Genomic DNA, 24962 nt, shown 5'->3' on the forward strand with positions numbered 1-24962 from the left:
ACACCCACCCACACACACTTAGGCTCCTTTGAGGGTGATTGGCAGCTTCTGAAGCCTACAGCTCAGGGCTGTAGGGCCAGGGACAAGGCAGGACCACCTCCGATGCAAAGTTGCCTTATCAGTTTGGAGTTTTGGAGCCCCGTGGGGTGGTGATGCTGGAAGTCTCCTTACTCATGTTCAGAGTGTGGCCGAATAATCTGGATATGCAGATTCACTGCCTCTGACCTGGCAGGGATTGGACTACAAAGTATAGATAGCTCAGAAGGCACAGCATGAGACCCTTAATTTCAGTTGTCGCAGGTTCAAGCCCCATGTTGGGAAAAAGATTCCTGCATTGCAGTGGAGTGGATTAGATGACTCTTGCAACTCTACAATTCTATGGTTCTGTGATACCCTTACAGCTGAGGGATTTTCCTGGTTTGCAGTCAGCTCCCACACCTATTGTTTCCCTCTGCAGGCTTGATCTACCATTGAATAAAGTGGCCATTATTCAGCCCAGCTACACATGTGCAAACCTTTATCTCAGCCCTTGGCCAGAAATGAGGAGTGGGTGAGAGTGAGACTTAAAGATGGGACACAAACAATAAGAAGACTATGGCTATTCTCGAACGAGACTTAAAGTGGTATTCTACTGCATGGATGCTTTTCTGCAGTGAGGTCAGTGTCGAAGTATTTTGAAAATCCCTTCTGTAATCCAAACAAGCAGAAAAATCATCCTACCCGCGCCTCTCAGACTTTCTTTGTTTTATTAACACAGTTTTTTTAAAAACATGCATCATGATCTCATCAAGAGGTTTTGAAATCGTGCCTTTCAATTAGAGCATTATGTGAAACAGGACAGCCGTAGGGTGCAAAGGCTTACAATGGAGCATCTGTAAAGATTAGGTAGTTCCTTGTGTGCGGGACAAATGCCTTAATGTGAGGAGGATCACAGGAATTTTTAGTCTATAAGCTTTCAAAATACATTAATAAAGGGATTCAGTTCTAGCCAGAACATTCACAAGGAAAGCAGATGCCATGTCCTTAAGTCACCCTGCTGAATAATCTAGTACACTGTCCCCATAATCATCATCATCTCCTCCCCCCCCTTTGCCTTTATGAGGGTTATGCTCTCTCAACCTTGGTGGTGAAGGCAGCTACTATAAGGGTAGTGGTATCCAAAGTTTTGTCCTGCATTTCTGCCCCCCTGCCAACCACTCTCCATACATTTATGAAAAAAGAAATTGTTTTGTTGTACCTGCTTTATTGAGATGCCCAGCCCCATAATCATTATCAAAAGACAAATCTGGCCCATTCATTGGGTCCCAGATGAGCAGTCAATCTGCACAGTGAAGTAGGCTTCTGCAGCAGATCTGCTCAACGAATGCGTACGGTCCGCAACTAGGCTATACAAAGAGGCTCTGATGTATCTGCTTAAGTGAGTTTGGTATACATGGGCCACCTAAATATGGTCCCTACCTCTTCTAATTTGGGGCAAAGGTGGGAATTGTAGTGATTATGGTATAAGAAGTGCATTTGTTAGTAGCATCAAAAACGGAGGTCACAGTGCTGCTACTGATGGGGAAGTAGAGGTGGAGCGGCAGTGATGTTGGTGTAATGCAATTACACTGGTGGGATCATTAGATTGGCTCAACCAGGGCATTTGCACTGCATTAACCCCACCATTGCATCCCCCACTGACCTAATAAGCAGCAGTAACTCAACAAACCAGAGGTCAGGTGAGCATTGCTGCTCCACCATGTCATCTGCTACTGCACACCATGTATTTATTTATTTATTGCATTGATATGCAGGTGGCGCTGTGGGTTAAACCACAGAGCCTAGGGCTTGCCGATCAGAAGGTCGTGGTTCGAATCCTCTCGACGGGGTGAGCTCCCATGGCTCGGTCCCTGCTCCTGCCAACCTAGCAGTTCAAAAGCACGTCAAAGTGCAAGTAGATAAATAGGTACTGCTCTGGCAGGAAGGTAAATGGCGTTTCCGTGCGCTGCTATGGTTCACCAGAAGCAGCTTAGTCATGCTGGCCACATGACCCGGAAGCTGCATGCCAGCTCCCTCGGCCAGTAAAGCGAGATGAGCGCCGCAACCCCAGAGTCGGTCACGACTGGACCTAATGGTCAGGGGTCCCTTTACCTTTACCTATACTGCCTATATAGTAAAGTCCTCTGGGTGGACTCTGGAAGTTTGCACACATGGCAGTCAGCCTAACATTAAGAACAAAAGTAACTCTTTCACAGCAAAATGCACACACCATTTTTTTTCAATATTCCCTTCAGTTTTCATGCAAAACAAATACTTCCATTAAATATACACACACCGCCATTAGTTAGTCATTTTAGATATTAGAAAAAAAAAAAGATCTTCAGCATGTGTTAGATTTCCATTCTTTGTAAATCCATGTGATCATCCAAAGGATTTGGAAGACTTAAGGCCTACACACAGTACAAATGCAAAAGGAATAAGAAGAAATAAAACTCCTGCATTAAAGAGCTTTACTGGAAGAATAAGCTGGGATAAACTGATCATTGCTGGCACTTAATGTTCTTTTTCTGTAGCAAAATGACATTAGCACTCCCAGAGAATGATCATAATGACTAATTGAAAGCATTATTGTTTACCGGTTAGCTGCTTATTTTCTGTCAATGGCAACAAAAGATTACAGCTACTGCAAAACATTTCCAGAAGGCAAAATGACCTTTATTGTTTTCTGTTTGAGACGGGTTCAAGTTTTCGTGGAGAGATTCTGACAAGGTCAACACTGCTATCCCTAGCATCACATAGCATCCCAAATAAAGTGTGCCCATATATCACAAACGGGTCCTGTTTAACTCTTGGGACCAGTTCCAGGTTACGGGAAAAGCAGTAATGTGGGGAAATACATTTGCCAGAAATCTAACACTCTGAAATACAGTGAATCGTATCCAAGAACCTTTGAAATCTCTGATTTATGTGCCCTTTATTGTTCATTTTTATCTGTTCATTTTAGTGTATTCATATTCCATCTTTCTTCCATTATGGAACTCAACACAGCAGCCTTCTCCCGTCCAGGAGTCATGAGTATCCAAGGTAACTACAGTTGCCAAACATGGGTATTTGTTTCTTGTTTTTTCCTTCTTTTTCTCTTTGTCTTTTTTTTGTAACTTTAAAATTCTCAATAAATATCATTTTTAAAAAACCAAACAAACATGGGTAGAAAGCCAAGTGGGTTGCCAACTCCTAAAACAATGGGCTGTCTCATAACCCTATGGTTAGACTCCTTTTCTTCAAGAAATGGGGCTGGGAATTCAGAGAAGGAATTGCCATCAGGGCCAGCCCCAGATGTACATGCAACAGCAGAAGCACTCGAATGATAGGCTACCATTGTGCTAGTAACTCTCCAGGCTCAGTTCTCCACATTCCACAGCACTTTGTGATGTGTTTAATAAAGAAAACCTCACAAAAATTCACCAACATGTGTGAATTTATCCCAATATCAACATTTTTGCAAAGCAAATTGCCCTGATAAAATGCATTTTGAATACTATTTTCAATATATACATTTTTTTGCACGCTTTATCCTAGTATATGCATTTTTGCACACATTATGGGGCTGGAGAACGGCATTGCAAAATTCAAGAAAGAGTCCGAATTTTGAAGGATGGCTGTGTTTTGGTTCGTGTATTCTTTCAGAAAGTGTGAATTAAGTAGGTTCACTTTTAAATGACTGCATGGAATGCTTGCTGTTGACTTGATAGGCATTATGGGAAATTATGGTTGAAAGTTACTGAAATTTATTTAGGATCCAGTATTGTGCGATTTGGAGTACCTTTTGTGAAGTTTATGCACACCTACTTTGCTGTTAAATCATACTTCAGGTGATCTTGTGTTGCTACAGTCAGCTAGGATACGGTGTAAAAAGAATTCATTTAAAGTGACTTCTAGACAAAAGTGCTTTTTCTCCAGGGCTGTGTTCAGGGAAACTGCAATGTTGTGCATTACAACACTGTTTTTCGGTTCCTACTTTGACCTTCACTACCACTAGGAGGGGAAAAGGTCATTCAACACCTCCTAGGCCAGGGCCTACGTGGCCAGAAGGCTGGACTGTTCTCAACAGTATAAAAACAAGTTAAGTTGCTTGTTATTATTTTTATAACTGCCCCTCAGGATGCAAAATGCCAAGGGCAACATACTAAAAATATAGGTACTATTACAGCAACTTCAAGAGAGGCTAAATTAAAATGCTTGGAGACCAATGCCAACTGTTTCCTGTGCTTTTGCGAAAGAGAGATTTCGTTTCCCTGGCAGACTGGCAACAAATGGGCTATAATGGGGAGCAAGGCATGAATATTATCGCAAGTCTTTTTCCAACTTAACCCATGTGAACTGTGTTAATGACCACACAGTGATAAAACTATTGCTCCCTCCTTAGTATAAAGCTGTCTTTTATGGGCACATTTGGATTTGAAAGCAGACTCTCTTGTTGGGTTTAAATAAGGAGGTCTCCTTGGCAATCAGACTCCAGCTAATTAAAACCTGTCCATCTGTTTAGCATCTGACTGAAAGATTTGCAACTGGAAAGTGACCATGAGGCAGCAAAAACATTTTTCTAAAAAATAAAAACAAAAATATTCATGGAATGTCAAGGGCCCTCCAGGAATATCAACTAAGAAAAGTCACTGCAAAACCAGCTCATTAGCAGACGAATCAGAAAATAGCCAAGTGACGTTTACCACAAAAGCTCATTTAAACCCAGACATTTCATTCTCCACAGGTTTATCAGAAGCTGGGATTTCTCCCCCCCCCCCACTCCCTAGCCCCAGTAAGTTATGCTAATAGCAGAACAAAAAGCCTATGCTTCCAAATGTACATTGTGAGGAAATTCTCTGAATATTACAAATAACTGCATAGCAAAATGTGGTGGTAGTTTCTTCTCACACCTGTACCCCAGCCTAGTGCCAAGATGCACATACATCTATGTAGTCGCATTGTTTTCAGTGGATGTTAAGTATAAATTTGATATGCAGTAGAAGGTACCCCATCACTAAATCTATTTTAATTGGCTTGGTATTCACCTATGTGGCTGCTGTTGAATGATAACAGAGATTTTGTTGTTGTTTAGTCGTGTCTGACGCTTCGTGACCCCATGGACCAGAGCACGCCAGGCACTCCTGTCTTCCACTGCCTCCCGCAGTTTGGTCAAACTCATGTTGGCCGCTTCTATAACACTGTCCAACCATTTCGTCCTCTGTCATCCCCTTCTCCTTGTGCCCTCCATCTTTCCCAACATCAGGGTCTTTTCCAGGGAGTCTTCTCTTCTCATGAGGTGGCCATGGTGAAGGGGCTTGAATAACTCAGAGAAGCTATGAGCTATGCCATGCAGGGCCACCCAAGATGGCCAGGTCATAGTGGACAGTTTTGACCAAACGTGATCCACCTGGAGCAGGAACCAGAAAGCCACTCCAGTATCCCTGCCAAGAAAACTCCATGGACAAAGATAACAGAGATAGACTAATGCAAACCTTTTGGACAGGAATCCCTTAAGAATACCTCACAACATAAAACAGTCCACTGCCTATCCTAATCAGATAGCAGCAGCTGGAGTGGAACCTTCTATCTAACGAAGGATTGCATTTCTTACAAAATGGGGAACCAATATCCACACCTGCTGCCATGGTTAAATATCAGATGCCTGTCTGCTACTCCCAGCTCCGAGGGCCTTCACTGCGAGAAGTGAAGTTACAGAGAACCAGGCAGAGGACCTTCTTGGTAGTGGTGCCCACCCTGTGGAATGCCCTCCCATCAGATGTCAAGGAAATAAACAACTATCTGACTTTTAGAAGACATTTGGAGGCAACCCTGTATTGGGAAATTTTTAATGTCTAATGTTTTACAGTTTTTAATGTATTGTAAGCCACCCAGAGTGGCTGGGGAAACCCAGCCAGATGGATGGGATATAAATATGATAATGATAGGTAGGTTAATTAAAAATATCAAAATATTGTCATTATTTTTAAATGCAGTGGTATCTTGGTTCTCGAAAGTAATCTGTTCGGGAAGTCCGTTTGACGTCTGAAACATTCGAAAACCAAGGTGCTGTTTCCGATTGGTGCAGGCGCCCCAGAAACAATAACCTACAACCACATCGGATGTTCGGCTTCTGAAAAACATTTGAAAACTAGAACACTTGCTTCTGGGTTTTCAGCGTTTGGGAGCCAAAATGTTTGAGTACCAAGGCGTTTGAGAACCAAGGTACCGCTGTAATGGTTTAATTATATATTTAGATTGCAACTTATGGTGTGCAGGTTGTATTGGATTGGACCTATTCTAGGAGGCCCCAATGGCAAAATTGATACAGCACAAGCAGTGAAGACATACTTTGGCTTATCCACCAACTGCATTTTTGCAGCATGATCCTGCAGCGTCCAGGCTATGGAATGGCAGAAGCCTTGGCAAAGTTTACATCATCATTGCAAGAGGGGGTGGGTCCAGGGTTTCTGTTCATCTGTCCGTCCATTCATTCATTCATAATATTTATAGACCACCTTCTAGGGCCAAACCCTGATAGCTGCATTAGCATGGCTGCAGTGAGCTAGTCATAAGAGCTGGATCAAACCAAATGTTCGTCTAGTCCAGCATCCTGTTCCTCACAATGACCAACTAGATGCTTATGCCATAAACTTTATGGAGAGCCAACAAGAAGGTCCTGGATACAATTGCCCTCTTCCACTGTTGTTCCCCAGTTCTGGTATTCAGAGGTGCGTTGCTTCTGCTTCCTGGAGGTAACATGCAATCATTCGGACTGGGCCAGTTGTGGCCTTGTGTAGTTCAAGATGCTTCTTACCCATTCCTTCAACCCTTTCCACTTTTAATATCTGTAATATTATAAGGCAGCCTTTTATATGGTCCATTCCCTCTTAGATGAGGAAGGGCCATTGCTCAGTGACAGAACATCTATTTTATGCACAGAAGGTCTTGGCAATCTCTAGGCAGGGCTTGGAGAGACGAGACCCTTGCCTGAAACCATGGAAAGTGTCTGCCAGACAATGCTAGCAATACTGGACTGGGTGGCTAATGGTCTAACTCAACTCAACCTTCATATGTAATAGCTCAGGTCAGTTTAAAAGCATCATACACATGCAAACTCCTGAAATATATTCAAGCACTGTACTCTAGATAGACGGGAACGTCTCCTTTTGGTGGAGTACTGTTGACTTCATTGAACTTTTCACTGGGGTGAGCTTTGCTTCCTGCACTTACAAATTGCTCATTCCCACTACCATTGGCAAGCAACTGCAGTATCGATGAGATCATTGTTTGCTCTTTGGAGTTTATAGAAAGGAGCTGCAGCCGGATCATTTCCCTCATTGTCAGATTATTTTACCAAAATGTCATTTAAGTTTACAGTATTATAAAAGAAATGCCGCTCTTCTGGTTTATTGTTCATCATAGCAAATAATCAAACCGCAACTAAGTAGAAGGCTTGGTGGATTCCCCCCCTTTTTTTCTTTTTAGCGTATCCTATGTTTGAATATGAGGATGATTAAAATCCATTATGTTCTGGCAGAAATTCACTTTCTTCTGGCTGGGAATGCGGCCTGAAGAAAGTGAGAAAGCAAAATCAGAGAACAAAATGTTTCCTGATCCCAAGCTGCACAATTCCTCTGTGTGTGCGTAACAGACTGTGCGGCAACAGAGGCCTCCGAGGCATGACGTCCCCTGTTACCTGCAGTTATTTTGTGGTAGAAACTGCCACTTGAAAAACCGTGTCACAGGCTTGAATCCAACTAGTTATTGCACAAGCAGAATGCCTTCCACGTAACTTAATTTCCACCTCTGTGTATTGCGCACACCTCCGCAACTCCCCCATCTGCTCTTAGTTTCCTGCACCCCTATGGAGAAGATTTGAGGGGATGTGGGGTGCACACAGAGGGAGGAGAGGAGGGGAAGGTCTGTTGCGCAAGCAGAAGTCATTCCGTGTCCCGGCGCTGTCAGTCAAGGAATGTACAAAATGAGGAATTAACTCGTTGTTGTCTAAAGTACGCTTATAAGTTGGGAAAAAGTACGTCTGTCAGTCCTATGATTCTCAACTACTCCTAGGTGTGCACTCGATGGGCAGTTGCAGCAAAAGAGAGGCCCTGTCCCAACTTCAGCTTATCTATCGTCCCCACCTGAGCTGCGTGCAAGCAGGTAAAGATTACATCTGTGTGTAACCTGCTTCTGCTCACCCCTTTACAATTCTCACCTGGTCCTGGGAGACAGTGGAGCAGGAGAAGTAGGGGCAGGAGGAGGAGGTGAGGAAGCCCTTGTGTCTACACCAGCCTTACTTATCCCTCCCTCCTCCTGCATCAAGTGTCCTTCACTCTCCAATCCTGCAGCTTCTCCTGCCTTTAACTCTTGTCTCCTGGCTGCTACAGATTCCACCAGACCATGGAACCCTTCTTGCAAGTTATCTCAAACCCCACTTCACCTGGTGCCCACTATCAGTATCTGACCACCACCACCCCTGAGTGTCCAGCTAGTCCCTGACATCCCACTCACTCAGTGACTCTGTTGAGTCCAAACCTTAAAATATAAATATGTATTTGTTTAGATAGCACCCATCATTATGTAGCTGGAAGGGAGACTGTTCTTGCACTTGCGGGTTTTCCACAGGCATCCGGTTGGCCACTGTGAGAACAGGATGCTGGACTAAATGGGCCACTGGCCTGATCCTGCTTGGCTCCTCTTATGTTCTTATCAGTGGGCATGGCCCTTTACAGGGAGAAGATCAAAGGTCACTGGCCCAGGGGGATGTCATGATCCTGAGACCTGCCTCCCCATCTTATCCAGCCCTGAGAAAAAGAACTATTCACTAGGAGTGGGGAATGCTCAGAATTACCAGACTAACAGTTCTGAAGCTGCTGCTGCTGCAAAAAAGGAAAACAGATGAAGAACATTTTACTGTGGATCCAGCTTGCTTTCTGAATGCCGGTAACGCAATCTGAGAAACATGTTTACAAATATATCAAACCCTCATGAATCTTGTGAAGGAAACAAAATATAGCAAAGGACAGGAACTCTGATCTTTATACACGATATGGGTGTAACTAATGATACAAGACTACCACATCTCCCATCTGTGCAAAAGATGTGCTAAAAATAAAAACAAAAATAATCACGTCATTGTTTGGGGGGGCGTTTGGAAGCAATAATGTCAGCAGCCCTACAGAAGCCAGAGAGTGAGGCAATGTCTTGCCACAAGTCAGTGATAATGGGTAAGCAGACCTACAAATTGAAGACCTCCCAAGCTAAATGGCATGTGAACAGTCCCACTATCAGCGCTTTTGAGCAGCTGATATCCTTCGCAGCTGAATGCTGAATCCCTTGCTTTTATTTGTTTACCAGAAAACTGTAGGAAATCTTCATATCCTTGAGATCACCTCACAATAATTCACATGGGGGGTTCATTTGCCAAAGATGGTCAGGAACTTCAGTAGGTACAAATTTGTAAAAACTGGGGAAGAAGATAGGATGTTGTTAGCCAGTCCTTGTAATGAAGGACAGTGTGATTTATATGGTGGAAATCCCTCAGGATCTCTGTGGAACAAGTAAAGTAAAGGTAAAGGGACCCCTGACCATTAGGTCCAGTCGTGACCGACTCTGGGGTTGTGGCACTCATCTCGCTTTATTGGCCGAGGGAGCTGGCGTACAGCTGCCGGGTCACGTAGCCAGCATGACTAAGCCGCTTCTGGCAAACCAGAGCAGCGCACCGAAACGCCATTTACCTTCCCGCAGGAGAGGTACCTATTTATCTACTTGCACTTTGATGTGCTTTCAAACTGCTAGGTTGGCAGGAGCTGGGACCGAGGAATGGGAGCTCACCCCGTCGCAGGGATTCGAACCACCAACCTTCTGATCAGCAAGCCCTAGGCTCTGTGGTTTAACCCACAGCGCCACCCGCGTCCCTTTTGTGGAACAAGTAGTGCTGTGCAGAAACCTGTCCTCCATCAGGTGCATATAACCTCTCTGATACCATCATGAGCACCAATCATCATGAATGCACAAGAAAAGGGGCATCTGGATGTCCCCCCTGCCCTTTCTTGGCCCTATGATCCAATTGAAACTGTCATCCCATATCTTAAAATTGTGACTGGCTAGTGTTCCTCCCCCCCCCCCAGACCGTGTTCCTTGTATCTCATAAATAAAGCACGTCTCATTGCTGACCCAAAGTAATGTTTGTCACCTTTGTCACCGCTTCTGTGATCTGCTGCCCACACGGATACTCACGTGCAATGGTAGCCACCTCAGAAGTAAAAACAAACAACTCCTTTCAGTGTTTTGGTGTTATTTGCATGCAAAGTTTATAAAGGAGCTACTCACTGGAATACTAAGAAAGATAAACAGATGGCAAAACTCTAAAGCCTGTTTCTGGAAACCTACTTGGAGAGAACAGCTAATCCATTGTTCAGAGTCTGAAAAATATTATGAGTCTGGAGTGGGAAATGGATGTGGAGAGAAATCCAAGAAAACAAAGTTCAAGGAGCAGAAATTCACTGCGGCTTTCCTGAACCAGGCACAGAAGCCCAAATGTAGAGGAGAGACCATGTGGGCATGTAAAAGGTGTGCATATGGAGCAGTGGAATGGGGAGGTGCATAACCAGAAGACAGCAGCAACATAACTGGCTCTCTAAATTCAGAAATGCCAATATAAGAGTTTCCCCAGCCTGATGGGTAGAACTGTTTGTTAAGGGTTAGACTGAAAGCAGCAGCTGTTATGGCAACAAGGTGTGCCAGTTACATAACCATGGCAGAGATGTAAATGGAAAGGCAAACTGAGCTTTATTTATATCAGCATTTCCAAATTAAAGAGGAAAGGAAGGAGGGACAGACAGATGAACAGAAAACTGTCACAAAATTCAAAGAAGTATGAACTTCAAAGGCTAGTTGTGATTTGGTTTGTGCATTGTTTTGGAAGGTGTGGATCAGGTAGATTTGCTTTTAAATGTGGGTTGAACTGAATTTCTCGCCAACCATACATGCAGGAAATTTTGTCCACCACTGAACTTCTTATTGGGGAAACCCTGATATGTTTCCCAGCAACACAGTTTGGAATCTGTGATTCTAACAGATTTTGGTCATAACTAGATGTTATGGAGACACACGACTGCTGCCAAAAATGGCATCCCTGTGCTCAGTCCTGCCCTAATCCCTTTTAACATCTTGTGAAAGTCTGCGTTGAAGTAATCATTTACTTGGGCTTTCATCAGATTGGACCTCTGAAAGAATTCCAGCTGACAAACATTGGTAAATCCCGGGATTTGCACAGTGAGAAGGTTGATACTGAGTTTCATCTACTAGAAGAGAGGTAAATATTTAGGCCTGGCTATTTTTATCTAAGCCATACTTGGACAAGTGCCAGAGTAAAGCATCTAAGCAAGGCAAGGCCCTGAAGGAACACTGTGAACTCAGCCAGTCCCCCACCCCAATAATTTATTTCTCTCCGCAACTTTCTACTCAGAAACAAAAAAGGATGCAGACAGGAAATAGGATTCCACATAGGACTACAATTAATAGGAAATGACAGGCATAGCTGGAACTTATAAACAGCGATCTTTGTATTGGCTAAGAGTTGTTGTTGGCATCTGTCTGGTCTCGAGAGACAATGGAGTGCTCCTCCAGGGGTGAAGTTAAACCGCTGCATTAGCAACACTGAAGTGACCTCCCTGGGTCACAAGCCTGGGCAGTGTGAATGGAGATCCTGGTCAGCCCACTTGACAAGACTGATTGTCCTTGCTGATGTGGTCCAAAGAAAAGCAGAGCAATATATTTGGCACCAGCTTGGCTGCAGGAGTTGCCGGAAGGAGGCATCCAAGTCACCTTGGGGACTCCATATTTTTGTAGGATTTACTCCTTAACTTTTTCTTCTCCCAAAAAACATGCCTCATGACAGTGGATTTTTAGGATCAGAGTTTTCCTCCTCCTAGATGGGCTACCTTCCCAAGTTGATGAGACCCATCTATCTGGGTAAGACAAGCTTCCTCAAACTCGGCCCTCCAGAGGTTTTGAGACTGCAGTTCCCATCATCCCTGACTACTGGTCCTGCTAGCTAGGGATCATGGGAGTTGTAGGCCAAAAACATTGGAGAGCTGAGTTTGAGGAGGCCTGGGCTAAGACTAAGGTCTGAAAATCCTCTATGCTCACATAAAGTGGGGTGCACTTTCTCCAGTACACGCCCACATGTCCAAGTAACTGTGGTGGCATTCATGTTTATCACAGGCCACTTGGTTTGGATGTGATAGGAAGATGCTTTAAGATAACAGTTCCTTTACTGGAGGCAAGCACCTAATAGTTTGAAATAGCTTGCATGAGAAGGGAGGGGCCTTGTTCTCTTCCCTACTGTCTCTTTGGCCTGTGAACTCATGGAAACAAAGAAACCAAACCATTAAAACCAAACACACATGCTCACATCTATGTTTGTGCCAGGCAAAGCAAAGGGGAAATGGAGAGTATTCACCCACCCTAGTCAATGTCCAGCATAATAATTAGGAAGGGAAATTTAGTTCACTTCCTGATCATCTGTTGATTAAACATTCATTCTGATTTGTTTGTTGGCGTGATATCACTTCAAGCAATCCTACACCTAACCCATACTTTTCAATATACTTTCCTGCCACCTCCTTTATCAGGAAAACTCCCACTCTCTTTTTGGGATGGGGGAACAGGTTTGCTGAGCAAGAGCACCAAATCCACTTTAACGGCATAACCCAAATTTGCCAGTAAGTGATTCAATCCTACCTCAAAATAGTGATGGACCCTAAAAGTTCCAACAAAGAGCAGCTCAAAGAAACTAAGGAATCACTTTCCCAAAGAAACATACAAGGAACTTTACACAGGCTCTTCTTTTTCTGGGAGCACAGGACTGGAAGAATTAACTTGTGGAGAGTTAACTCTCAAAGCAGATTGGCATGTGCAATTTGGTGCCATTTCCCCCCTTTGTGTGATGTCCCCACTGTGCAGAAATGGACACATTCAAAGGGGAGGGAGAACATATCTATTTTTAGGGGAAAGTGCCTCCACATAAAAAGCAGCCCCAGGCTGCGTTTTGCTGATGCTGTGAACAGAGGCGTTACTAAATACAGATGTTAGATGTTGTGTCTGTCATGTTTACTTTTTGAGTGGTGTGGAGCACCATGCAGAGACCAAAATAAACTCAAAGTGGACATGCAGATTTTGTTATTCTAATAGCATCATATATGCACTCAAAAACACTCATAAATATATAGAAAAGTAATTTTCAGATCACAGCTTCATCCCAAGACCTAAAGCCATGCAGGGCAAGCTGGAACAACAGTGTAAATTCTTTGTAGCAGAGACTTTTTCCTTGAATAAATATGTAACAAGCTTAGACCCATGAAAAAATGTTCATGGTTTGTGCCAGGTTAAATCAGACACACATCAAAATGTGCATCCGAAAACAGATGCTGTCTAACAGAACTGAACTGATGCTGACAACATCTGCATTTAGATGGGCTTCCAAATGTCCATTTGAGAGCAGATATTTTATAATTATATGGCACTGATTTCTGCGGAATGAGCACTTAGATACAAAACTGTGCGGCTTCTACTAAAAGCAATGCATCACCAATAGGCTGTATCTCCACTTGACTGCATATATGGATGTGCACTCAACTTATCCCACTGTCCTTTAAATTTGCAATTTAAAGTATATTTGGGGAGTAAGAAAGGAGCTTGGACGAGATGGACCTGGGGAACTCCTGCTCTGACACCAGTGTCCTCTCCTGCAGTTGCATGGCTGACTTGCATGAGGAAGGAAATAGTACATGGAGGAGATGCACTTATCAACAAGCATCGAATCCACCTCCGCCCTTCCAGACTGCAGCCGGGCTCTGCCTATCACAATTTAAAGGATCTGGTAGACAGGTAGGAGCTACCTGGGCTCAGAGAATTTGAGTTCCACATTTTGTCCTATCTCTTCTTCTTCCCATTACCTTTAAGACTGATGGGGTCCAAGATCTCAAACTAAATTATTTGCTTTTAGCATCCAGTTACATAACTGCATAAGCAAGCAATTCGAAAATAAATGGCAGACACATTCGCTCATGTAGCATTCTAAAATAAAACCAACAATATTTTTCCATGCTAAGAAAGATGTAAACAAATTGTTCATAGGTGAACAAATATGGTTTTGGGGTAAAAATAAATAAATAACTGCCCTCCTACAAGGTAGGGTAAAGGAACTGGGCATATTTAAGCCTGGAGAACAGAAGATCACCAGAGGAGAGGAGGATGAGTACCTAAAAGGCTGTCACAAGAGGACAAAGACTTGTTTTCTGTTGCCCAGTGGAGTAAGGCTAGAAGTAATGGATTTAAATTAAATGAAGAAGGGTGAACACAGGAACACAGAAAGCTGCCTTATACCAAGTCAGACCACTGGACCATCTTCTGACAGAGGCTACCCATGGGTTTAGACAGAAGGTTCACCCAGCCCTACTGGGAGATGCTGAGAATTGAACTTTGGACCTTCTGTATGCAAAGTAGAGAAGAAACAAGAACACATGGCACATGTGTCTGACTGCGAAGTGCAGCTTGAAAAGAAAAAGAGAACATTTTTTTTTTAAGAGTGGGAGAAGTTGGCTAGGAAAATAAGAGACATTCCCGAAGGTAGGCCACAATTTCAAACAGATACGCTTTGACTATGCTGACGTTTCAGCTGACAGTGTCCCTTTTACTCTAGCTGACTGTGATACCTACAAGGGCTTCCTCTTCATGAGACCAGCTCTTGGCAGGCGCTCGCCCTCCTGTTTCCCAGTGACGAGAGCCTCTGCTGCTTGTTCATTGGTTAGCCTGTCGTCACCAGCGTCTGGAGGCTTTTCCTGTGGAAATAAAAAAGACATGGGCAGGAGAGCAGACATATTTGGTAATGTTTTGCTTCAGAGTTTCCTTTTTCACAAGGCTTTTGCTTCAGCAGCAAAAATTCTAGAATGCAGTTTGGGGAGCAGGAAAGAGAATGAGAGCAAGAAGACCTTGGAACTGATTCTAGACAGACCTCAATGCTTATAAATTTGTCAAAGTAAGCCAGTTTTTTAAAAAAAGGCTGAACACGAAGAAGCCTGCAGGAGATGGTGATATTTAAATAAGGATACAAACCAGATCACTAGTCCTGTTGAGGATTACAATTCAGGGCAGCTACTTGCTAGTCTTTCAAACAGTCCCTGGCCTCATATTGTCACCATCCTCTGTGCTACCCATGTTGTAATTTTAATGGCTTTTTAAAGAATAGAACTGAAACATTAGAAAAGATTTTAAGCAGCTTATGAGGGAAACAGTCTGTTCATAAAGCACAATGCCCTTATTTATCACAGGACGTCTTGGGTACTTCTGCTTATTCCAGTCAAGTATTTGAAACAATTGAAGCCCACTTTCCAAGACACAAGTGAACAGCACAGTTGACCACTTCGTATTATATTTGTTGATTGAGCAAGATTATATGGAAGTAAGCACATTCGGAGAATAGGCTCTCATCTACTACTACACTATATCACTAACATCTGTCCAATCATCTCTTGAAGTGGGTGCCCAACAGCTTTTTTGAATTTTGAGAGCCAATAAGTATATTTCTGTATTTGTTTTGCCTTGCCCTGCTCATGATTGCCTGCTTTAATTCATCATGATTACTAACTGAAATATGATGACATTGCTAATATACTGAGCTCTGCCCCTTTTCAATGTGCTGGATCCATATACAAAACTTAACCCTGTCCTTTCTCCCTTTATTGGATTAACAACAACATAAACCGGCTGTCCAGAAAGTGTTTCGTTAGGACACAGTTTATTGCATTAAAAGGAAACTCAGAAATCTGGGAAGATCTTTTGGATGCCAAGAACCTCTCTTGTTCTTTCTCTTTTTTGGTTTTGAGAAAAGAGCTTCAGGAAAAATATTATTCAAGTGAGATAATTTCTGTCTCACCAAAGTGTAATTTTCTTTTGACATCAAATGTATCTATCGGAACTCCCTGCTGTCTTCATTACTAACATCAGCACATGTGGCTTAATTTCTTCTCCCTGATGTTGCAAATTCTTTTCTTCAACCCAAATGCAGAAGTTTGAAAGGCAAAAATAAACTTAATTTGTGGTAAGTTCTCTGGAATGTTAGTTTTCAGTCCCTAGGAATGTTTGGCCATGGAGGATCGTCCTTTCTTCAGACAGTGGAGGTTGGAAAGGGTGGTCCCTCAGAAGCATGCCAGGCTTGTAATTCCATTGGGTGGTGTCCTGCATTAGTCATACTCAGAGTAGACCCATTAATTTCAATGGGTGGAAGTCAACTAATTCCTAGTCAGAGTACCCTCACTGAAATCAATGAATCTAAGTCATGTTGATTCACTACCAACAGGTCTATTTTGTGTAGGACTAGCATTGCATACCATCCAATGGAACTAATGTTGGGCATCACCCATTATTCACACATAACACTGTTCTCAGGGCTGAAGTCCTATACTGTGAGTAAACTCCAATGAATTCATTGGGGCACACTTCTAAACAGGCATTACACAGCTTAGCTCAGTTGGTTAGAGCATGGTGCTGATAACACCCAGGTTGCAGGTTAAACCCCCTATGGGACAGCTGCACATTCCTGCATTGCAGAGGGTGTGTGGACTGGATAATGCTCAGGGTACCTTCTAACTCTATGATTCTATGTATAGGATTGTGCTGTCAGTAAGGTTTCACAATGACAAACCCAATAGTGTGGATTTGGGAATATTTCCCTTAAGGCTGCTAGCTGATGTTTTTATTTCAAAGGTGGTAATCTCAACTATCCATGTACAGTATTTATCTACCTACATGTATAACAACAACAACAATTTTATTATTTATAACCCACCCATCTGGCTGGGCTTCCCCAGCCACTCTGGGCAGCTTAAAGCACATGTATTCATGATGTCCTTTCTTTTTAAAGCAAAATCCTTGTTTTCAGGTGTGAATTTGGTTTTTATATACTTACTACTTTTTGTTTCTGCTTGTCGTTACATTCCTCGAATGCATCCGATGGTATGAATGTGATTGGCTGAACAGGATGTGATTTCGTTCTTTCAGCAGAAGTATACTTATGTACCAGGGAATCTGGTTCCCTTTGATGTGGCATATTATATTCCATTGGGTCAGTGGAAAATACCAAATACTTGTTCTTCTTAGTATCGGAAATACTTTCTTTTTGCTGTGCAAAAAGCAAACACAAAAGTATTGAAATGAATTTATGCCAGCAAAAGGTGGATGTTCATAATATTGTTTCCATTGTTCATTCCATTGCTTGGATAAGTTATTCATAGGACTTGTATGTTCCATTTCCACTTGTTCAAATGGCAACCCTAGATGTATAGTGTGTGTGTGTGTGTGTGTGTGTGTGTGTGAGAGAGAGAGAGAGAGAGAGTGCAAGAGAAAGCGAGAGCGCAAAGATGTTCAAGTAAGTGCTACACTAGGCCTGCATATATTGTGATCCACTAGGCTGAATGTCACCTATCCACGGTTCTGTGTTCTACCAGGGAGTCAGGGACTTCCTGCTTCTGCTCTTTGCTTAGGACAAGGGATATGTGTGTGTGTGAAGCACCACAATATTCAGCTGGCAGGCTACATTCAGCTTGGTGAGTCACACATTAAACCATTAACATTATAATGCAAATCTGTCCCCACACACCCCTCCTGTATCAATTGTGCATGACTGGATTGCACGTTGTGGCCAACAGTGTCTTTTCTTAGTCCCAGAGTTTCCAGGTCGTCATGGAAGAGCAGTTCTATTTAACAAGGCAGAGTGAAAGTCCTGATGGTTATTATTAGCAAGTTTAATTCAGGATTGCTCTTAATTTACCACTGTATCCAATCCACAATACATATCTTGAGAATGCCCTTCGAGGTATCTTTGGCCCCCTCAATATTTGTTGGCAGGGGGGGCTGCCCATCCTCAAGATGGAAGGGATGGAGGAGGCCGAGCGCGGAGCCAAGCGTGTGAGAAGAGGAGCTGAAGGCCACTGAACCCACTCTGCGCTTGGTTTCCTTCCAAGAATGTCACATAGTGCACATGGTGTGTGCACATGATGTCGCACACCGGGCGCATGACATCACACACAAGCAACACATTAAGTGCACATGACGTCACATATGCACAACACGTGCTGGGCCCCCTCAATATTGGACACAAGACGGCACCTATGGTAAAAGTAAATCAATCAAATTCAGTTCCTTTCCCCATATTAAAGTCATGCTACAATTAATTCAGGCCACTTCTGCATCTAAAATCACCAATGTATGAAAAAATTGCAACATACCAATGTCAGCTCATAACACAAAGATTTAGGAGGGCTATTTCAACGACACAATTATTATTTCCCCAGTACTATCAGTGCTTTGCAAAGTATTGTAAGCGCATGGACATATACCAGACTGCCTGTCTTCTATACTACATGAAGGGAGAAGGAGGGAAGAGAGACAAAGGTAATAAAGGGATATATATACTAACATGCTGTTACACACACACACACACTTATACAGTCCATACTTCCAGACACCTTCTCTTAGGTTTCTGGTAAGCATCTGAATATAGAAATATAGGAACCAATTACTTGACACCTTCCTAGCATATCACTGCAAGGTCAGGAAGGACAGAAATTTTGATTGGGGAGGAACTAAGCAACTGGCTCTGTTTATGTTGCTTACCAAGGAGATTGGGTGTAGCCCCATCAGATCACACATGCTTTGCATGCAGAGGGTTCCAGGTTCAATACCTGGCATCTCCAAGTAAGCCAAGATTCCTGCTGGAGACTCTGTAGAGCCATTGCTAGTCAGTGTTAATTGACGGCAGCTTCCTAAAGGCAGCATGGGAGGATGGTTCAAACAATTCAAAGGGACTGTAATGTTATTATTATTTTAATCAAACATCTAGAGCATTTCAGGTCTGGTGTTTGTTTGCCTGAAGGGAAATGGTTTGCAAGCCTTGTGGATTTATTACACATTTGGGGGAAATGGTTGGAAAATGCATTTATCAGACAAAGGCAACCTTTGTCTCTTTCCCGCCCATTTCTGCTCCTTCTGCCTTTTCTATACAGATGCACACATAGCACAGAAATGAACAAGTTCTCTCTCTTTTTTTTACTGTTTGGCTTTTGTTTACTTTATTCTTTTGCACCTGTGTGTGTGTGTGTGTGTGTGTGTAAGTTTTAAGGAAAGAACTATTTTGGGGGTTGCCATATGGACTCAGAGGACTCCAGCCATGGAATCTTCCTTGAAATGGGACAGAAATAGCTGTCTTCAAATAAACTGTGTAACTAAACACAGATGGCTGTTTCATGAAGACACAGCACTTTATAAGGTAGACAGGACCACACCCACACAGTGAATCTCCCCTATTCCAGTTTCATTGAAGATAGCACATCCTGTGAAAGCAAACTTTGCTGATCACTGGCTTAGAGAAACATCATGTAGCCCCATGAATCATCACCATGAAAAAAGTTTCCATGCCCTGTAGTTTATAAAACCCTAGACATGGTTTAAGGTGGATGAAAATCCCATAAACCTGAAATCTGACCTGTCTCTCGTGTGAGCATTTCAAGTTTGGAGATTCCCCCCTCTATCCCCTAATTGTCAATGGTGCAGTTAAGATAGTCTGGTAGTCAGATTACTTTTTAAAAATAGCTACCCCAGTTTTGGAATATTGAAGAACATTTCTTAATTAGGGAAAAAGAACATGCTACAGAAATTATAGGAGGCACACACAATTGATCTCTCTTGGTCTGAATGAAAGAGAAACCTATGGCTTTGGAGCAAAGAGCATCACAAAAGTCCTGATGACATAGGTGAGAATCAGAAATTCAGCTGGTAACAAAAAATATGCACAGTACAGAAATACAGCTGTATGAAAAATGTATGATGAGCTGTGCAAGCTAACATCTGATGCACATAGGATGCCCAGCCTAATCTAGCTGTTAAGGCAAAATATTCTGTAAAATGCTGATAATTCTACTGGATTGTATGGTGAGCTATGAAATTAAGGAAAGTAATAAATAAGTAAAACAATTACACTCCAATTACAGTGGTACCTCGCAAGACGAATGCCTCGCAAGACAAAAAACTCGCTAGACGAAAGGTTTTTCCGTTTTCGATTTGCCTCGCAAGACAAATTTCCCTATGGGCTTGTTTTGCAAGACGAAAACGTCTCGCGACTTTGTTTCCTTTGTCTAAAAACAAAGACATGTTTTGTTTATAAAGTTAATTTATTTTCCCTTCAATTTTTGAACTGCTCTTTACAGTATGTGTGACTTTAAAGAGCAGTTAATAAACTGTTGTTGTACCAAATTTGGCTTTGTTTGGACTTTTTTTGACCATAGGAACGCATTAATTGATTTTCAATGCATTCCTATGGGATTTCATGATTCGCAAGACGAAAAATTCGCTAGATGACAAAACTTGCGGAACGAATTAATTTCGTCTTGCGGGGCACCACTGTACCTATTATAGATATTGTAGCTGTGACCTGTGAGTGATTGTGAACTTAATTGCAGTAAGTAACTCTTAATAAGATAATATCCAATGTTACTAATGGTCAGAGTAAGGTAAAGGTAAAGGGACCCCTGACCATTAGGTCCAGTCATGGCTGACTCTGGGGTTGCGGAGCTCATCTCGCTTTATTGGCCGAGGGAGCCGATGTACAGTTTCCGGGTCATGTGGCCAGCATGACTAAGCCGCTTCTGGTGAACCAGAGCAGCACACGGAAACACCGTTTACCTTCTGCCAGAGCGGTACCTATTTATCTACTTGCACTTTGGTGTGCTTTCGAACTGCTAGGTTGGCAGGAGCAGGGACCGAGCAACGGGAGCTCTCCCTGTTGCGGGGATTCGAACTGCCGACCTTCTGATCAGCAAGTCCTAGGCTCTGTGGTTTAACCCACAGCACCACCACAGCGTCCCTTAATAGTTAGAGTAGACCTACTTAAATCATTGAGTTTATGTAACTTAGGCTCACTGAGTTCACTTTGAGTCTACTCTGAATATTACTGGCATTGGCTATCACCGATAACTTTCTAAACCATTTGGTTTTACTTGGTTCAGTGCTTGCTTTCTAATAAAAAGGTAATCTTGCTGCAACCAGATGTAATGGATCTTGTAATTGTACAAAGGAAATCATTTTTAGATGTTTCAACAAAAATACTAAAATGTCTAAAAGTAATTGAGCAAGCATTATTTGCACAGCTGTTTCGTTCTCCTTTTCCCAGAATATTTTGGCTGTATTAGAAAAGCTGGATGTAGTGGATAAAGTCACCTGTAGATTCAACACAGAACCAGCAACTCCCATGCATGTTTTTTTATATAAAAAAATATTGAGCACTTCCTATAGCCACAGCCACCCTTGCATAGCCACCCTTATATTTAATAATAATAATAATAATAATAATAATAATAATAATAATAATAATAATAAATTTCATTTATATCCCGCCCTCCCCAGCCGAAGCTGGGCTCAGGGCGGCTAACAACAATCAAAATAATCCAACATTCTAAAAACATTCATTATAAAATTAATTAAAATCAAATTAAAATCAAATTGATGGCAACAATTAAGCAAAATTCTATGCAGATTGCCAGAGGAGGGGGTCAGGCTGCTCCCTGACCAAAGGCCTGGTGGAACAGCTCTGTCTTGCAGGCCCTGCAGAAAGATGTCAGGTCCTGCAGGGCCCTAGTCTCTTGTGACAGAGTGTTCCACCAGATTGGAGCCGCAGCCGAGAAACCCCTGGCTCTAGTTGAGGCCAGCCTAACCTCTCTGTGGCCTGGGATCTTCAGGATGTTTTTATTTGCAGACCGTAAATTTCTCTGTGGGACATACCAGGAGAGGCGGTCCCGTAGGTACGAGGGTCCTAGGCCGTATAGGGCTTTAAAGGTTAAAACCAGCACCTTAAACCTGATCCTGTACTCCACCGGGAGCCAGTGCAGCTGGTATAGTACCGGATGAATATGATCTCGCAGCGAAGACCCCATAAGGAGTCTCGCGTGGCATTCTGAAGGCAGCCCTGTTTAGGGAAGCTTTTAATGTTTGATGTATCATAGTATTTTAATATTCTTTTGGAAGCCGCCCAGAGTGGCTGGGGAAACCCACCAGATGGGCGGGGTATAAATAATAAATTATTATTATTATTATTATTATTATTATTATTATTATTATTATTATTATTCTGCACCCGCTGGAGTTTCTGGGTCAGTCTCAAGGGCAGCCCCACGTAGAGCGAGTTACAATAATCCAGTCTGGAGGTGACCGTCGCGTGGATCACAGTGGCTAGGTCAGGGCGAGAGAGATAAGGAGCCAACTGCTTAGGTTGGCAGAGATGAAAAAATGCCGCCTTTGTTATAGCTGTAATCTGCGCCTCCATAGAGAGGGAGGTATCGAAGATTACACCCAAACTCTTCACGGACGATGCTGGCACTAATTGCACCCCCGCAAGAGATGGGAGTTGCCCCCTCAATCCCATATCGCCCCATCCCAGCCAGAGGACCTCTGTCTTCGAAGGATTTAACTTCAACCGGCTCCCACATAACCATCCAGCCACAGCTTCCAGACATCTGGTCAGTGTGTCTGGGGCCGAGTCAGGATGGCCATCCATCAACAGATAGAGTTGGGTGTCATCGGCATACTGATGGCAACCCAGCCCAAAACTCCGGACAAGCTGGGTGAGGGGGCGCATAAAGATGTTAAAAAGCATCGGGGAGAGAATCGCACCCTGAGGCACTCCACACACCAAGGAGTGGCACGATGACAATTCCCCCCCATGCGCCACCCTCTGTCCCCGACCGGAGAGAAACGAGCGCAGCCATTGAAGGACTGTGCCCTGGATCCCCACATCGGCAAGGCGGTGGTCCAGGAGTTCGTGATTGACCATGTCGAAGGCTGCTGACAGGTCTAGAAGAATCAGCAGCCCCGACCCGCCTCGATCCAGCTGCCTGCGGAGATCATATGTTAGGGCGACCAGAGCCGTCTCGGTCCCATGACCAGCGCGGAAGCCGGACTGGAATGGATCATTTACAATGAACTCTCACTTAAACAGAAAACCCCAGTCTGTATATAGTACATGATATTGCAAATTTCCATCCAAATTGAACAAGTAGGATTTAAGCAATTCTGTGTAAGAATCTACTAAAATGCATCCGATTTTTGTTCTCACTTGTAGGGGCAAGCTTCCCATGCCTAATTTGCTGCTAACTTCAGATTTGCCAGTTGATTGAAGAGATACAGCTGACAGCGATGAGGTTTCTTTATTTGGATCACTATTCATTTCATGAGTTCCTGAAAGAATTGAAGAACAGAAATACAATTGACAAAATCTGTTAAAACCAAATGTAATACAGGAGTGTGAATAGGTTGTTTTTTTAATTACCGGAGACATGTGCTCCCTATATCTTGGAGCATCTTTCTTATTTTTTATTTACTTGGTTTACTATTTCTCTGCCTGGGTAACTTTAGATCTCTCAATGTTATCCTGATGGCAGTCAGCAACTTGCAGCCCCTCCGTGTTCCTACAGCAGAGGGGGGAAACCTGTTGCTGGACTCCAATTCCTATCATAGTCAACGTTCAGAGATGATGGGAATTGTAGTCCAGAAATACACAGGGCAGCATTCAGCTAACCCATCCTGCAAGCACAAGGATTTCTGGTTAAGCAGTGGGACTTGCCCCTCTGTTCTCTCCTTGTGTGCACCCTCCCCAAATCTGCTCCAGAAGGTTGAAAGAACCTCTGGGAGATGATATATAATGAAATGAAAAAGGTATTTAAATAAGGGGACCATTATATCAAGCATGGGAAAGGAACAAAAACCTCCTTGAAAGAAAGACCCCATGGTGGATTTCACCAATAGAGGCCTTAACGATCAAGAAAATAAATATGGAGGAGATAAACGCCACCTATGAAGAAATGTTAAGAAAAACTGACCAAGGGCCCAAACTTAGACCTTATGAAGAAATAAAAAATTTATTCACTGGTTGGCTGCAATACCACCAGGTGAATGATTTGTTAAAAGAGGATAAGAGGAAGGCGGGTTTTGATGATAAAAAATCAAAATTTAATATAGAAGTAATAGAAGGCAAAAATAAAACCCTGTCCAGAATTTATGATATATTACTAGAGTGGTACACAAAAGACGAGGAGGTGAAGGAGGCAATGATTAAATGGGCAATTGACTTTGGTTATAATATTGATTTTGAAAGGTGGATAGAGGTTTGGAATTGTAACATAAAGTTCACAGCATGTATGGCACTGAGAGAAAATATCTGGAAGATGCTATATAGATGGTACCACACCCCTGTGAAATTGGCCAAAATGTATAGATTAAAGGATAAGAGATGCTGGAAATGTGGCGAGGTGGAGGGTGACCTATATCATTTATGGTGGACATGTAAAAAGGTGAAAGGCTTTTGGGAATTAATTTATAATGAACTTAAAAAAATATTTAAGTATACCTTTCCCAAGAGGCCTGAAGCCTTCCTGTTGGGAATGATGGATAAAGAAATTAAAAAGGAAGATAGGACGATATTCCTCTACGCCACCACAGCAGCGAGAATTATGTTGGCACAATATTGGAAAGTGGAAACCATCCCCAACATAAAGGACTGGCAGATTAGAATGGTAAACTATGCTGAGCTTGATAAACTAACAGGTAAAATAAGAGATCAGGATGAACAGAAATTTCTGAAAAATTGGAGTAAATTTTGGAAATATATTGGAATAAATGCTTAAAGTGAACTGACGGGGTTAGAACAATACAACCAGCGAGTGAATTTAAGACTATAGATTGAAAATCAAATACGTAATGGAAGGAGATATTTGATACTTATCAAAAGGATGGAGGGAAGTTCAGATTGTGTGTTTTTCTTTTTTCGGATGTGTGGTTTTTCTTTTTTCTTTCTTTTTTTTTCTTTGTAATTTTTTCTTTGTATTTTCTTATATGTCTGTTTTTTGTGT

At 42.7% G+C, this 24962-nt stretch overlaps 1 protein-coding gene across 1 annotated transcript in view; it reads right to left on the bottom strand.

Moving 5' to 3' along the window:
• Positions 1-24962, bottom strand: part of LOC310704519 (uncharacterized protein) — a 119494-nt gene that overhangs the window by 37605 nt on the left and 56927 nt on the right. Inside the window, exons 12-14 of the mRNA XM_083498052.1 lie at positions 23171-23292; positions 16976-17188; positions 14728-14849 (exon numbers count right to left, since the gene is read on the bottom strand). Of these exons, the coding sequence (XP_083354178.1) occupies positions 14728-14849; positions 16976-17188; positions 23171-23292 (457 nt within the window). The remainder of the gene's footprint in view (positions 1-14727; positions 14850-16975; positions 17189-23170; positions 23293-24962) is intronic.

This window comes from Podarcis liolepis, assembly GCF_965112155.1.
Source record: "Podarcis liolepis genome assembly, chromosome: 3".
Taxonomy (NCBI): Eukaryota; Metazoa; Chordata; class Lepidosauria; order Squamata; family Lacertidae; genus Podarcis; species Podarcis liolepis.